Genomic DNA, 14,785 nt, shown 5'->3' on the forward strand with positions numbered 1-14,785 from the left:
TCAGTGTGAAACTAGTTTTAGTTGGGACTTGCAATTTTCCCAGAAACAACAACTACAGTAGAACCTCTCTATTTTGAAGGGACACCCTCGGGACTGACAAGAGCTGTCCTTTTTAGAGAGGTGTCCTGATTAGAGAGGTCAAATTGAATGCAAACAACCAATTTGGGACCAAAGCTACATGTAGGGTCCTTACTCGAGAGATTGTCCTTAATAGAGAATTATGATATTAATGAAAATCTACATACATGTATGTATTTTGCAACAAGAACATAAAATCGACCCTGCTATTGGACAACTGGGAAAACAGCGGAATAAGTAAAATGCTACATATTTGGGACACAAAAAACAATATTTGGGTGGAGGAGAATACTATCATAGATGAAATGGTCGTGGACCATGTGCTCACGTGTGTGTTCGAATAGGTTTTGCTTACCGCGCTGTTAAGGACATTGTTATATGTTAAAGCAATGTGTATTATTTTTTGGTTGGAGGGACAGTTGTCGACACCAGTTAAGTCCACAAGATCCAATTAAAAGTGTGATTGGTAGGACTGGAGATCAGGCAGAGGGGGTCAGGGGAGATGAAGGCAGACTTCCAAAGGTCATGTAGGCCTTGGAATAGACTTGAATTTTCTCATGCCACTTGGCAACATTTCAAGGCACCCTTTAATACAAAATGTACCCTTGCTGAAGAACCTGCCATTAAAAGTTTATAATGAAATGGCCAGGGGCCATTGTGCTCACTGTAGACACACAAAATGGCCGCCTAATTAAACGACACCAAATAAATAAAGACAAAGTAAGATACAAGTCAGGAGATAAAAAAGAAAAAGATAAAAAAAGAAAAATATTTTTGGCAGTCCCTGACCGGGATTTGAACTCACGACCTTTGGATTGCCACAATACGAAAAAAACACATAACGTGCAATTCTGGCCATATTTGAATTACGATCTGACCAAAACTTAGCGTACAAATAGTGGCTTTTTAAATGCATCATTACAGAAAATAAGAACGTTTTACAATGAACAACGACAAAACGTACCAAGAAACGGTAAAAAAATTTTTAACTTTGACCTCTGTGAACTTGAAAAGTAGGTCAAATCGAAAACCCGTATGATATGTGATGTATCCTTGCCAAGAGTACCTGCGATAAAATTTTCATCAAAAACAAATCAGTAATGAGTGAGATATCACACGAGTTTAGGCCCCTAGTGGCCAAGTCAGTTACCAGACCGGACCGAAATTCAGTAACAAAGGTCATCTGACCTAGGGGGTCATTTGCTCGAAGTTTGAAGTTAGACCAAAATGGAATGGCGCTGCGCCATGCCCCGTTTTCCTGCCGCCATATGCCTTTTTAGAAGCTAAATTTTGCGCCCAGCCCCTTCCAAATCAACGCCCTGCCCTGTTAAGACCAATGAAATTTGCGCCCTGCCCCCTCAACAGACACCACCTTGCCGCAAATTCCCACGTGCCAAGCCCCGCTGAAATACCGGCATTTTCGCGCCAATCTCTAGTAGCCAGCCACATCGTCAATCATACATTAATTCATCCTCGTTGCTGCAGCAAACATCGTAACACAACAACCCATACAAAGGCAAGGGACGATCATTCCTCCGCACGAGGTTGATTTAGTTTCTTGATTCGCCGCAGTTTCATTTTATTGCATTAATCTATAGATCTGAGTGGCGCTGCAATCGATCATATCTGTCACCGGAAAAGACTGCGGGCGGAACGGGAGAAATTAACCGCCCTGCACCATCATAGCCTGGAAACGATGTTTCAAAGGTAATTTACATCAATTTTAGAATGCCCTCTTGCAAACACGCCTAGTTTAAACAACCAATATCGTAGTTGAGTTGTGTATTTCGATCTGACAGCGCGATGCCAGTGCACATGTTTGGAGTTTGATTGTTGACAGTCACGGTGGCGAGGCATTAAAAAGAGCGGGAATAACAGAGACGCACGTGGTCGGGAGATTGTCCCGTCTTTTCGCGGGATTCTGTCGATGTCGGAGAGATGGTTTCATGGGAAACTTCTGGAGTTTACTAGTTGCATAGAATGTTCTTACTTGATTATTATTTGATTATTCAGTTGGAAAGTTGATTTTTTTCATCAAAGAGTAATACAGTACACTAACATGACTTTGGTTACAATATATAAATTCTGGTCACTTCACATTACTACCACGTGTCTAAAGCTATTAACAGTTATAGTGCGTGATTAAAGCTGGGACTTACAGTTTACATGCAACATTACAACTTATTAATTGGACTCCCTTAGAAGGTTCAAGACCCCCGACTGCCACTGCCCTCACAGCATGCCCATTTTCAGAGTTGGTCCTTAAACATGCCCTTTTTGTAATCTTGAACTGCCACTGCTCTCAACAGCATGCACCATGCCCCTTTTCAGAGTTGGTCCTAAAAACCATGCCCTTTTGAAATCCTGGCAGAAGCACTATGCTAGGGGTCCCTGCCATGAAGATTTGATGGAACAAGAGGCCCAAGGGCCTGGCGCTCAGCTGAGTTAATATCATTAATATCTTCCCGGTGTTTAGTTCATTATGCATGAAAATGGCATGCTCCATGGTATTTGATATCCTTTTGCGTTCACTACGGTACCAATGTTTTTGGTTGACATAATTATGCCACTGTTCATTCCTCAATCCTGACCATAATTCGGGTGAAATCATTGTATGAAAATATTTACCGAAACATGAAGTTTATGCCATGAATGAGGATACTCATTGTCATAGCCTCGTTTACAAGTACGAAGTATTTTCCCGCGAATATTCAAAACTGCTTGGCTCCTTGCCAGTTAAATAACATGTGACTATACACAAAATAGAAAACTTTGATGGATATTGTAAATCATTTTTTGATCTATCAGGGGAAACAAGCTGATGATGATCAAATAAATCATTCATGAGAAATCGTTTTGTTGCTGAAGCTTGCATGACGAAGTTAATGCTAAACCTTTTCTTGTGCTCTACTGCGCCACCGTAGTTTTCTATTTAGACCAGCGATGACGTTATTTCTGGTGATTCCCTACGTTGTCCAATGAGCGCTTTTTAAAATGTGCCATTTGGTATTGTACAGTATGCAATGTCTTTTTTCAGCGCTGCCAGCGCCAGTTGCCGAAGAGAATGCCGTAGCTCCCTCAATTTCCAATCAATTTTTATGGGAGTGACATTATTGTATTGCTTAGAATGTCTACTTTTTACTCATGAAAGAATCGTAGAACTAAAACATAATAGGTTAACAGAATCATGCCGATTCACTGCACATACTGTGGGAATTCTCCACTTCAAAATACATCAGCGATGCACTTCCGATATCGTTTTCACAGAAATGTCGGCAAATATTCAAGAACTAATTTCTGAATTTAGTCCCTAAAGACCTTATGACTACCACTGAAACGAACTAGTGATAATATCGCCTACCAGACTACTTTTTAAGCAGAAAATTGGGTACTTGAGTGTCATTGACATTGAGCTCCAAGATAATTGCACATAGCGTAAACAACATGCCGCCATTTTGTCTCCGCTTCGGTATTTCGTACGCCGCTTATAATGCACCTTCTCAATTAAAACCAACATAATAAGGCCTTACATCGTTGATTGAATAGGAACACCACACAAAACACAATAAAGTGGGGGTACAATCGATTACGAAGCTGAAGTGAACAGTGATTTATTCCTGGAGCTACTGCGTTTGTTGTGTAGCTGCCATGTTTTGAGAACTGGCAAATAGGAGACTTCATTGATGGCTGACGTCATCGGGCGGGAATTTGAATCGGCAGAAATAATTAAAAGGCAGGTAGCGCCCTCTCCTGTTAAAACTTTGAACTTTTTCTCAATAAAATAGATTTTCAAGAATTTTATCTTAATATTAGAGCATATTTCGACTAATTCTACTGCTCCTAGGCCGATATAGGCCAGTTTCCTTCATGCACTCTCGCTCGCAGGAAGTAGGTCGAATGGCGACAAATTTTGTTTTGAAAGTAGAGTTTGACCTGAAGTATCCAGAAATGCAAAATTGAAGTCTCTAGGTCTTACGGTTACAAAATGTGCACCATGGGTTTAACGGACGGATGGATGGATGGATGGATGGATGGATGGATGGATGGATGGATGGATGGATGGATGGATGGATGGACAGACGGACGCCACTGAACAACTTATTTGACAAGCTCGGCTGACTTAGTCAGCTGAGCTAAAAATGTCCCTAGTAAGAGAGAGAGAAATTGCACTTCCTCCTTTTTCAGTTTTGGTCCCCTGGTGGCCAACTCAATACTTAGATCGAGCTAAAATTCGGCGTCAAAGGTTATCTGATGTAGGGGGTAATATGTACAAAGTTTCAAGTTCATAGTTCTGGCGGTTGAGAAACGTGCGATAGTTACACTCAAAACGGCCAATTTACGTCATTTGACCTCTGCGACCTCGAAAAGTAGGTCAAATTAAAAACCTGTATGATATGTGATGTATCCTTGCTAAGAGTACCTACATGTACTACCACAAAAGTTTTTTCACTAATAAGCGAGATACATGTATCAATCTTTTTAGATATCCACATTTGGCCCCCAAGTTGAGAATCAGATCGGATTGAAATTCAGTGTCACAGGAAATACATGTAATATGACCTAGGGGGTCATGTGTACAAAGTTTAAAGTTCATAGCTTTAGCGGTTAAGAAACATGCCACTGTTAGGATACGACAACGACTACAGATGACGGACGACGGACACTGCAGTATCGTACACACTCCCCAACGGTGAGCCAAAAACATGTGCAAGTTATTAAATACTGTGTTAATACTGTTGGTTTACTGGTCCCCTGTTCATCAGAGTCAGACTGGTGGCAATCGGGCAGGTAAAGCAATAATAATTACAATTCTTGAGCTTTCAGATTTGGCCCCCAGGTGGCCAAGTTGAGAATCAGATTGGACTGAAATGTGTTGTCTGAGGTTATCTGACATATACTAGTATGGCAATCTATACCCAGATTCCAGAACTTAGGTTCATAGCCTCAGTCACTATAAAATGAAACGGCCAGGGGCCATTGTGCTCACCGTATACATCATTTAGTAGGCAGGATCATGCTTAGTTTAGAGGTGAATATGGTGAACACAATCAGGCATGAAGACTTTTTTAGATGTGTATTGATGTCAAGTAATAAGACAGGGCAGTATATATAAGTTTATGATCCAACCAATAATTGTCTATGACATCAATAAGATCAATATCGTGTGATTGCTAAGAGTCCCTGCAATCAAAAATTCATCGAAAAAAGTCATTAATAAGCGAGATATTGCACGTCCTACTTTTTCAGTTTTGACCCCCTAGTGGCCAAATCAAGAATCATATCAGGCCAAAATTCGGTGTCAGAGATTATCTGTGGTAGGGGGTTACATGTACCAACTTTCAAGTTCATAGCTTTAGCAGTTAAGAAACGTGCCATAGTTACACTCGAACGGTCAATTTACGCCATTTGACCTCTGTGACCTAGAAAAGGAGGTCAAATCCAAAAATCATAGGAAATGTGATGTATCCTTGCTAGGAGTCCCTGCCATAAAATTTTATCGAAAAGAATTCACTCAAATAAGCAAGATATTGCACTTCTTCCTTTTCCCGTTATGGCCCCCTGGTGGCCGAATAAAGAATCAGATCAGACCAAAATTCGACATCAGACGTTATCTGATGTAGGGGGTTATATGCATCAACTTTCAAGTTCATAGCTTTACTGGTTAAGAAACGTGCCATAGTTTACACTCTTACAGCCAATTTACGCCATATGACCTCTGTGACCTTGAAAAGTAGGTCAAATTGAAAACCCGTATAACATGCGATGTATTCTTCCTAACAGTACCTACCATAAGAATTTTATTGAAAACAAGTCACTTATAAGCGAGATATCACACTTTTTAGATTTCCACTTTTGGCCCCCTGGTGGCAAAGTTAGGAATCAGATCGAACCAAAATTCAGCACCAGAGGCAATGTGATATAGGGGGTTATATGTACCAAGTTTCAAGTTCAGAGCTTTAGTTTTTAAGAAACGTGCCATAGTTTACACTCTAATGGCCAATTTACGCCATATGACCTCTGCGACCTTGAAAACAAGGTCAAATTAAAAACCCGTATAATATAAAATGTATATTTGCTATGAGTACCTACAACAAAAGTTTTATCGAAAACAAGTCACTAATAAGCGAGATATCACACTTTTTAGATATCGACATTTGGCCCCCTGGTGGCCAAACAGAGAATCAGATCGGACCGAAAATCAGTGTCAAGGGTCAGCTGACCTAGGGCATTCTGTGTACAAAGTTTCAAGTTCATAGCCCTAGCAGTTAAGAAACGTGCCACTGTTAGGATACGACGACGACGACGACGACGACGACGACGACGACGACGACGACGACGACGACGACGACGACGACGACGACGGACACAGCGCTATCATATAGACTCCCCTTACGGTGAGCCAAAAATGAGCCAAAGAAATTACATCGAAAAAAAAATTCACTAAGAAGAGAGACTAAGTCATTGTCATTGCACTTTCTACTTTTCAGTCTTGGCCACCTGCTGGTACAAAGAAATTTGATGATGGTGTCAAGTCCACCATTCTCAGTTTTAAGCGGCTGATCTCAGAAAAGGTCAATTCAGTAATCAAACAGCTCCATTTTCACATCTACTAGTGATCTACATACCTCGCCGACTGTGATAACCAGAAATCCATTTTCTTCATATATCTTTCCAAATTGAACATCTGGCGATGATGTCACTTGAGTTCCCAACACATTCATTTTTCGAGTTTTCACATAACCAGGACTGAAGAAAGGAAAGATGTCAATTAAATGGCATTGGCCAGCATTGTCATCGACAACTGATTGTGGTCTGTAATGTAGTAAGTAACAACCCTTTTATTGCTCAAATAATGCTCAAATTGATGTTTTACTTCCGGTGGTACATTTGATCAATACGGTAGAGCTACCTCCAGAAGCTGGTAGTCTATACTATCATTTTTGAGGGCGTTTAAAACAGTTTAGTCAGGCGGTGGAGGTCACTGGACAAATCCTGAACTTTTTAAGAAATATCCTTTTTCTGAAATAAAATTTGAAATTACAAAAATTAAACGACCAGGGGCCATTGTGCTCACCGTAAGTATATTTAGTAAAGAATTAATTCATGCTAGTAACAGAAAGTGCTACAGCATGTAGCCCAATGGAAGTTTAATGAGGTAAGGCCAAAAAACACATGTGCAAGTAATACTGTATGGTGGGTTAGCTGGTCCCATGTTCATCAGACTGGTGGCCATTGGGCAAGTAAAGCAATAATCACAACTCTTAAACCTTTCAGATTTGGCCCCCAAGGTGGCTAAGTTGAGAATCAGATTGGACTGGAATGCATTATCTGAGGTTATCTGACCCATTTGGCCATATACCCAGTTTCAGGTTCATAGCTACGTACGGAAGTTGCACTCTAACACTAACAGCCAATTTTTGCCATTTGATCTCTGTGACCTTGAAAAGTAGGTCAAAAGAATGGTCCAGGGACCATGTGCTCACCTCAGTTAATGTTAGTGCATGTCATTTGCAGTGGATGCACATGTCACATGGATATTGGTTGACATCTAATCAACAGTATAGGGAGTAACAGGGTTTCGTTGAATTTTCAAGATAGCAGCAAGGCGGCCATATTTGTCATCAGATTGCATCGAAAATTTAGGATGACGCACAAAGATACATAATCACATGAAATTTGGTTGCAATCCAATTATCAGTTTTAGAGTCATAGGACTTTGAATGATTTTCAAGATGGCCGCCTGGCAGCCATATTAGGTGACAGATTTGACTAAAATTCTGGGATAATGTAAAGGGTACATAGATAAATAAACATGTGAAATTTGGTTGAAATCCCATCATCGGTTTCAGAGTAATATGACTTTGTTTAATTTTCAAGATGGCCGCCTGGCGGCCATATTTTATGTCAAAGCACGCCAAATTTTAGGTGTAGATTAGAGGGTCACTAGATACATGTCCACACAAATTTAGAAGCCTATAGCTCAAATAGAAACGAAACGTGCCACCTTACGGTGATTTAATGAAGTTTGACCTCTGTGACCTTGAAATGTAAGTCAATTCAAAAACCCGGTGGATATATGATGTACCCTTGATGGAAGTACCGACAATATTTTTTTTCAAAATTTTCCGACCAGTATTAAGGGAAATATTGTATATTTTAACTTTTAGCATTCAGCCCCCTGGTGGCTGAACCGTGAATCGCATCGGACCGAATCTTGGTCTCCAAGGTGTCATTACATAAAGGTACATGTGTATAAAGTTTAAACTCAATAGCTCTAACAGTTACGAAACGTGCCCTGCTAACGGACGACGGACGACGACAACAACGACGACGGACGCCACGGTATAGGATAAGCTCACCTCTTTTGAGAGGTGAGCTAATAAATGAAATGTCCTTGGGACATTGTGCTCACCTGGGGTCGATTTATTCCTAGATATTATGACAGATTTGTAGTTTGGTAGTTGACATGAATTAATGTGATGCCTGCAGCTGATCGCATGAGTGAGAGTGGACATATGCTATTATTTATTACTATTAACAGAGATTTCATAGGATTTTACAAACTTGACCTACTTATCACTGAAAAGTTGGTCACATTGACCTACTTTTTTGGTCAACATGTAGAGATGCTCAATAAGTGTCAACATACCAAATTAAAAGAGTCTACAAGAAGTGATGACCAAACGTGCCACCTGCGGTGAAATTACAGAGTTTGACCTCTGTAACATTGAAAAGTACGTCATGTAGTCTCTTCAGAGGCATCCACAGAAAAAAATTCAAGATCCTAGCTATCAGCATTCATGAGATATTGACAACATAAGGTTTTCAAAGATGGCCGCCTGGAGCCAAGAAAGTAGGTCAAATGGCGATGATTTTCGGTATGTCAGGTCATGCTGTCATAAGACATCCACACACCAAGTTTCAACCTCCTAGACTCAATTGTGAGCAAACGTGCCACCTGCGGTGAAATTATAGAGTTTGACCTCTGTGACCTTGAAAAGTAGGTCAAATCAAAAACCCGGGTATTGATAGAAAAAGGTTTGTGGGATCTTGTCAGCGCACTGAATTAAAAGTGGATATTGAGTGATAGAAAACCCATTTGTGACCATATTGGAGCGCCCCCTGTAGGATGCGCTTGCAAGATCCAGCCATGAATGATAGAGAAAGTTAGACACATTTACCTATGCAACCTCCACATACCAATATAAGCATGGGATCTTGTTAGCGCAGCGAAAAAATGCATATCGAAAATCAAAAAATGACTTCTTTACCATTTTCACCATTTTTGGGGTTGAACTTCAGTGACCTCTAGCACCTAAACGAGAAGGAGTTTGGGGCTGGGACTTTGGATTTTTTCTAGTCCCATCAGGTACATCAACTGACCAGAGAAGGAGAAAAATTCCAGTCGGTGTGTATCACACGTTAATAGAAAGTGTCTGATTCTTAGAAATAATGGCTCTTAATAAGCAAGATCACACTTTTTAATCCACCTTCGGCCCCCTGGTGGCCAAGTTGAGAATCAGATCGGACCAATATTCAACGCTAATTTAGAGGTTATCTGATATAGGGGGTTATGTGTACCAAGTTTCAAGTTCATAGCTTTGGCGGTAAGAAAATGTGCCATAGTTACAATAAAACGGCCAATTTACGCCATTTGACCTCTGCAACCTTGAAAAGTAGGTCAAATTAAAAACCTGTGTGATATATGATGTATCATTGTTATGGGTACCTACCACAAAAGTTTAATCGAAAACAAGTCATTAATAAGCGAGATATCACACTTTTAAGATATCCACATTCGGCCCCCTGGTGGCCAAGTTGAGAATCAGTTCGGACCGAAATTCAACGCCAGAGATTATCTGATATAGGGGGTTATATGTACCAAGTTTCAAGTTCATAGCTTCGGCGGTTGAGAAACGTGCCATAGTTACAATAAAACGGCCAATTTATGCAATTAGACCTCTGCGACCTTGAAAAGTACGTCAAATTAAAAACCTGTATGATATATGATGTATCCTTGCTATGACTGAGTGCCTACCACGAAAGTTTAATCGAAAACAAGTCATAAACTAGAATTAGCTTGTCAGCTAATTTGAAGCCCGCCTCGCCAAGTCATGAAGCAGCTGACTCTTATACTTAGTAGTTGGCCGTAGACCTGGTCAGCTGTAAACATTATTTGTGTCAATCACCAGAACGAGGCTTGCTCGTCATCATACACAATGCCTAAATCTAGGTCATCATCTAATAGCGTCGTTTGGGCAATATATTGCAGATAACCCTATAATCATTACTTGATTCATCATCAAATGTCAAATAAACATGAAGCAACGCTGAAATCACTTGTAAAACGGCATTTAAAGCGCCGAACCGGTGCCCCTCCGTGATAATTTATGATTGCGATTCGTGCGCGTGACGTCATCAAAATGAAATTTTTTCAATATTTTTGAACTTACCGCTGGGTATTTCCATTCCAACGATCGTACATCAATCAAAGCATATCAAGTGTCCTAATTGTTTATTCAATATCTATCTACCTCTTTGTGTACGAGTTTATCAGTCTTTTTAATGCAGAAACGTACATATTTTGGTGATTTGTGGTGAAAAATCGCCGTCAAATCATGTCTTCACTTCACTCACGCCGTACGCAAAAAGTATCCAACGTAGCTCAAAAACCGAACCACGTGTTTCGCAGCCACGTGTTTCGGCAACCATTCTAACTCAGTCATTGGTCAAGCATCAGCATGATTAATTAGAACTACCCCCACTGAATACCAAAAAGAATAGGGCATTCTGATTTGCCATTGGCTGGTTATGCGTGTCTTTGAAGTTAGCGTCATGGCAACGCGATCGACAATCTGACTGCCTGCTGTTCACGTGAACCGTCGTTAGTGTAGTATGCAAGATGTTTTTCGCAATGCGCATGCACGAAGCTATTAGGTCAATCGTTTACTTTCCACCGCGAATAAACCTTGATGATCACCAAGCGGCGGGGTGCCGCACGAATAATAGAAGAGCAATGGATTAATGATCAAAACTTTAATAAATCGCCAATTGGGCCCATAATCTCATCGTTTTTGGTCATAGCATACATCAAATATCCCTGAAAGTTTCAGAGTGATGCGTGTATTATTTCTGGAGTTGTCTTGCGGAAACCACAGATTGGATACTGGAGAGAGAGAGAGAGAGAGAAACAGTGAAAACAAGTAAGACCGCCCATTCTGATGACCGCCCATTCTGATGGGGCGGTCTTAATAAGCGAGATTTAACACTTTTTAGATATCCACATTTGGCCCCCTGGTTGGCAAGTTGAGAATCTGATCGGACTGAAATTCAGTGTCAGGGTTCAAATGACCTAGGGGGTCAAATGACCTACATTTGTAGGGGGTCATGTGTACAAAGTTTCAAGTTCATAGCCCCAGCGGTTTAGAAACGTGCTACAGGATACGACGACGGACGACGACGACGGACACTGCGGTATTGTATAGACTCCCCTACGGTGAGCCAAAAGCTGGCTCTTGACCTTTTTTGGAAGCAGCCCACAGGCACAGTTCAACGTGACCAATCTCAATGTAATCATGGTCAGCTTACCTTATGTCCAGTTCACACAAATATGCAAAGCGTTCAAAGAGATTTACAAATGCTGCTTCATTTGGAGCCTCACTACTATCCACGACCATTTTGCGAATCATCATATTTAGATTTTCCATGAACCTAATGACTTTCCCAAGACTGAAAAAAGAAAAAACATCATAGTCTTAGGCAGTGCAATTTGCAACTGGTGTACTATTGGGTACATGAATGAAGCCCCCACCAAAAACTACAAATCACAGTTTTGCCGAGTGGCAGAATGTATACGTCTAAAGTACACAAAATGAGTCACGTTATGTTGCGATTTGCCACTTTTTGTGTGCGTATCTGATTTCCCAGCAATGCGTAGCAACGTACTTTCCATAGAGCAAATGGACACGATCTATGGTATAAGTGGAAAATGAAATGGCCAGGGCCATTGTGCTCACCTCATGTGGAGGAAAGATGGATAAAGAGCATGGTATTGTGTCATGTAGTGTTAGGTTTGATGTAGGTCCAAGCAATTACAATTTCCCCAAAATGGCAAATTTACAGTACATTCGACCTCTGTGACCTTGAAAAGTAGGTCAAATCAAAGAAGACCCGGGTGACACATTGAATGGTTGTTAGAATTAGATGTACCTATGATATAAAATTGGTGCCAAACGGGCAAGTCATTACTAGGAATAATGGCATTTTGAAGAATTTAGGATTTGGCCCCCTGCCTGGAGGCCAAACGGCAAATCAGATCGCACCAAACTTCGGTACCTAAGATCACCTGACCAAGGGGTACATGTGTACTTAATTTGTGATCAATAGTCATTGCAGTTAAGAAACGTGCCATTGTTACGGCCTGACGGCAAATTTACGCCATTTGACCTCTGTGACCTTGACAAGAAGGTCAAATTAAAAACCTGTGTGACATATACTGTATGGTGGTTAGATGTACCCATGATATCAAATTGGTGGCAATCGGGCAAGAAGTTAAGGAATAATCACATTTTTAAGGTTTTTGGATTTTGCCCCCTGGTGGTCAAGTGGTATATCATATTGGACCAAACTTCGGTCCCTGAGATCACCTGACTAAGGGGTAAATGTGTACCAAATTTGGTATCAATAGTCATTGCAGTTTAGAAACGTGCCATCGTTACATCCTAACGGCCAATTTACACCATTTGACCTCTGTGACCTTGAAAAGGAGGTCAAATCAAAAACCCGGAGGATATATGATGCACCTTTGCTAGAAGTACCTACCATATTTTTTTCAAAATTTCCCGACTACTATTAAGGGAGATATTGCATATTTTCACTTTTAACGTTTGGCCCCCTGGTGGCCAAACTATGAAACGAATCGGACCGAAACTTGGTCTCCAAGGTGTCATTACATAAGGGTACATGTGTACCAAGTTTCAACTCAATAGCTCTAACAGTTACGAAACGTGCCCTGCTAACGGACGACGGACGACGACGATGACGACGACGACGACGACGACGACGACGACGACGACGACGACGACGACGACGACGACGACGACGACGGACGACGGACGCCACGGTATGGGATAAGCTCACCTCTGCTAAGAGGTGAGCTAACAAAGGAATCTCTACAAACAATTAGGCGTTGGGTCTTACACTTACAGCAAATTTTGTCTGTTTTCGGACAATCCCCACCCCGCTGGCCTCTGGCGGAAACACTGCCTTTTTAAGCTTTAGATGTCGCCAGAGTCGCCGTGACGCTATTTCTGCTTTCCCTGACCTGCCAGGCGACATTAGGTACTACTAGCAATGATGTTACACTAAGTCCACCCCGGCGAAAGTGCTTTCCAGATTGCCGAGATGCCCCCCCCCCCCCCCAACTGAACGAAGCGTTCCAAATGGCCGATCCGGATTTTCCATAATGCCGATGAAGATGGCTTCTGCTCTGACTTCTGACTGAGTGCTGGTTTTCATGTCAAATTTTGTCAGAAAAGGAGGAGAGGTAAGATCAGAATTGATATGTTCATCTGGTACTCACTACTTTCAAGCATCGTTCTGTTCTTGCGTAACTGGAAAATTAGGCCTAACTCAAACGAGTGAGATCGGCAGTCTGTTTACATGCACCCGACAGTGCATTGCATTACGCGTGCATGTAAACAGACCGCCGATAACACACACTGAACTTATTTGCTTCGTTTAGACTGTGACTTCACATATTATTTTCAATATGTTTATCATTCGTCATTCATAACAAGCAGACTTTTATCATATGAAATAACTGACAATATATCATTCATTGAGGAGTAGTTGTAGCGGACGCAAGCTCAGTTCTTTTCCGTTCGGTACACCACAGTCGTGGAACTCCAATCGTGAATAGAACTCGATTTTGGCGTAGGCACACGACAGTTGTGGATACATCATATACCCCACAGCTAGATACACAACAGTCGTGGAAATAACCCCTGCATTGTTTTTATACCCACCTCTCGTACTTGTCTCTATTGAATGAAACACCTCGACTTGCAACTGCACTGCTCCTGGCATCCGAAAGAGTGTTGAGCAATCCCTTCAGAAAACTGTTATCACTTTCGTCAGAAGCACGGCCCTTGGCTCTGCTGCGAAAAATGTCCTGAAGTCTGCTGCAGGATGTTTTGTCAAAGCCAACAAGTTTTCCTGTGGCTAATCCAGTTTGCTTGTTAGAGACATATAAATCTAATTCTTGCCACCAGATAGTGTTGCTCGGTTCAACTTCATACGACTCGGGTTTGATCTGGCCAATACGCTTGAAAAACCACTGGTACAGATGCTGGGCCTGTGGCGGGTCGGTTTCATCATCAGCACGATCAGTTGCACGATCATACGATATGTGCAGGCTATCTAAATGAGAACGCCTGTATAAGCTAGCAGAAGAAGGAAATTTGGGACGCCGAGACGCCGCCATTGCAATGATGTACAGTCGATGATGATCAAGTCATGGATCCGGATGTCGACACAACAGGGATTTTTAGCAACCTCGTCCCCAGGGATTCGCGTGTCATTTTACATTGGGATTTTGCGCACGCCGACCCTGGGTACGAGGTTGTAATTTCGGCACTGTGCGAGTCAGCGTACGAGCAGGCCCCTGAATGCTAATTAGCGGGATTATCGAGCTAAACAATGGAAG

The 14,785-nt window shown here is 41.5% G+C and overlaps 1 protein-coding gene across 1 annotated transcript in view; it reads right to left on the bottom strand.

The window, feature by feature from the left end:
• Positions 1–14,563, bottom strand: part of LOC135487792 (uncharacterized) — a 35,644-nt gene extending 21,081 nt beyond the window's left edge. The window contains exons 1-3 of the mRNA XM_064771873.1: positions 14,106–14,563; positions 11,668–11,808; positions 6,705–6,825 (exon numbers count right to left, since the gene is read on the bottom strand). Coding sequence (XP_064627943.1) covers positions 6,705–6,825; positions 11,668–11,808; positions 14,106–14,563 — 720 coding nt within the window. The remainder of the gene's footprint in view (positions 1–6,704; positions 6,826–11,667; positions 11,809–14,105) is intronic.
• Positions 14,564–14,785: the final 222 nt, after the last annotated feature.

The sequence above is a fragment of the Lineus longissimus genome, chromosome 5 (genome assembly GCF_910592395.1).
Source record: "Lineus longissimus chromosome 5, tnLinLong1.2, whole genome shotgun sequence".
NCBI lineage: Eukaryota > Metazoa > Nemertea > Pilidiophora > Heteronemertea > Lineidae > Lineus > Lineus longissimus.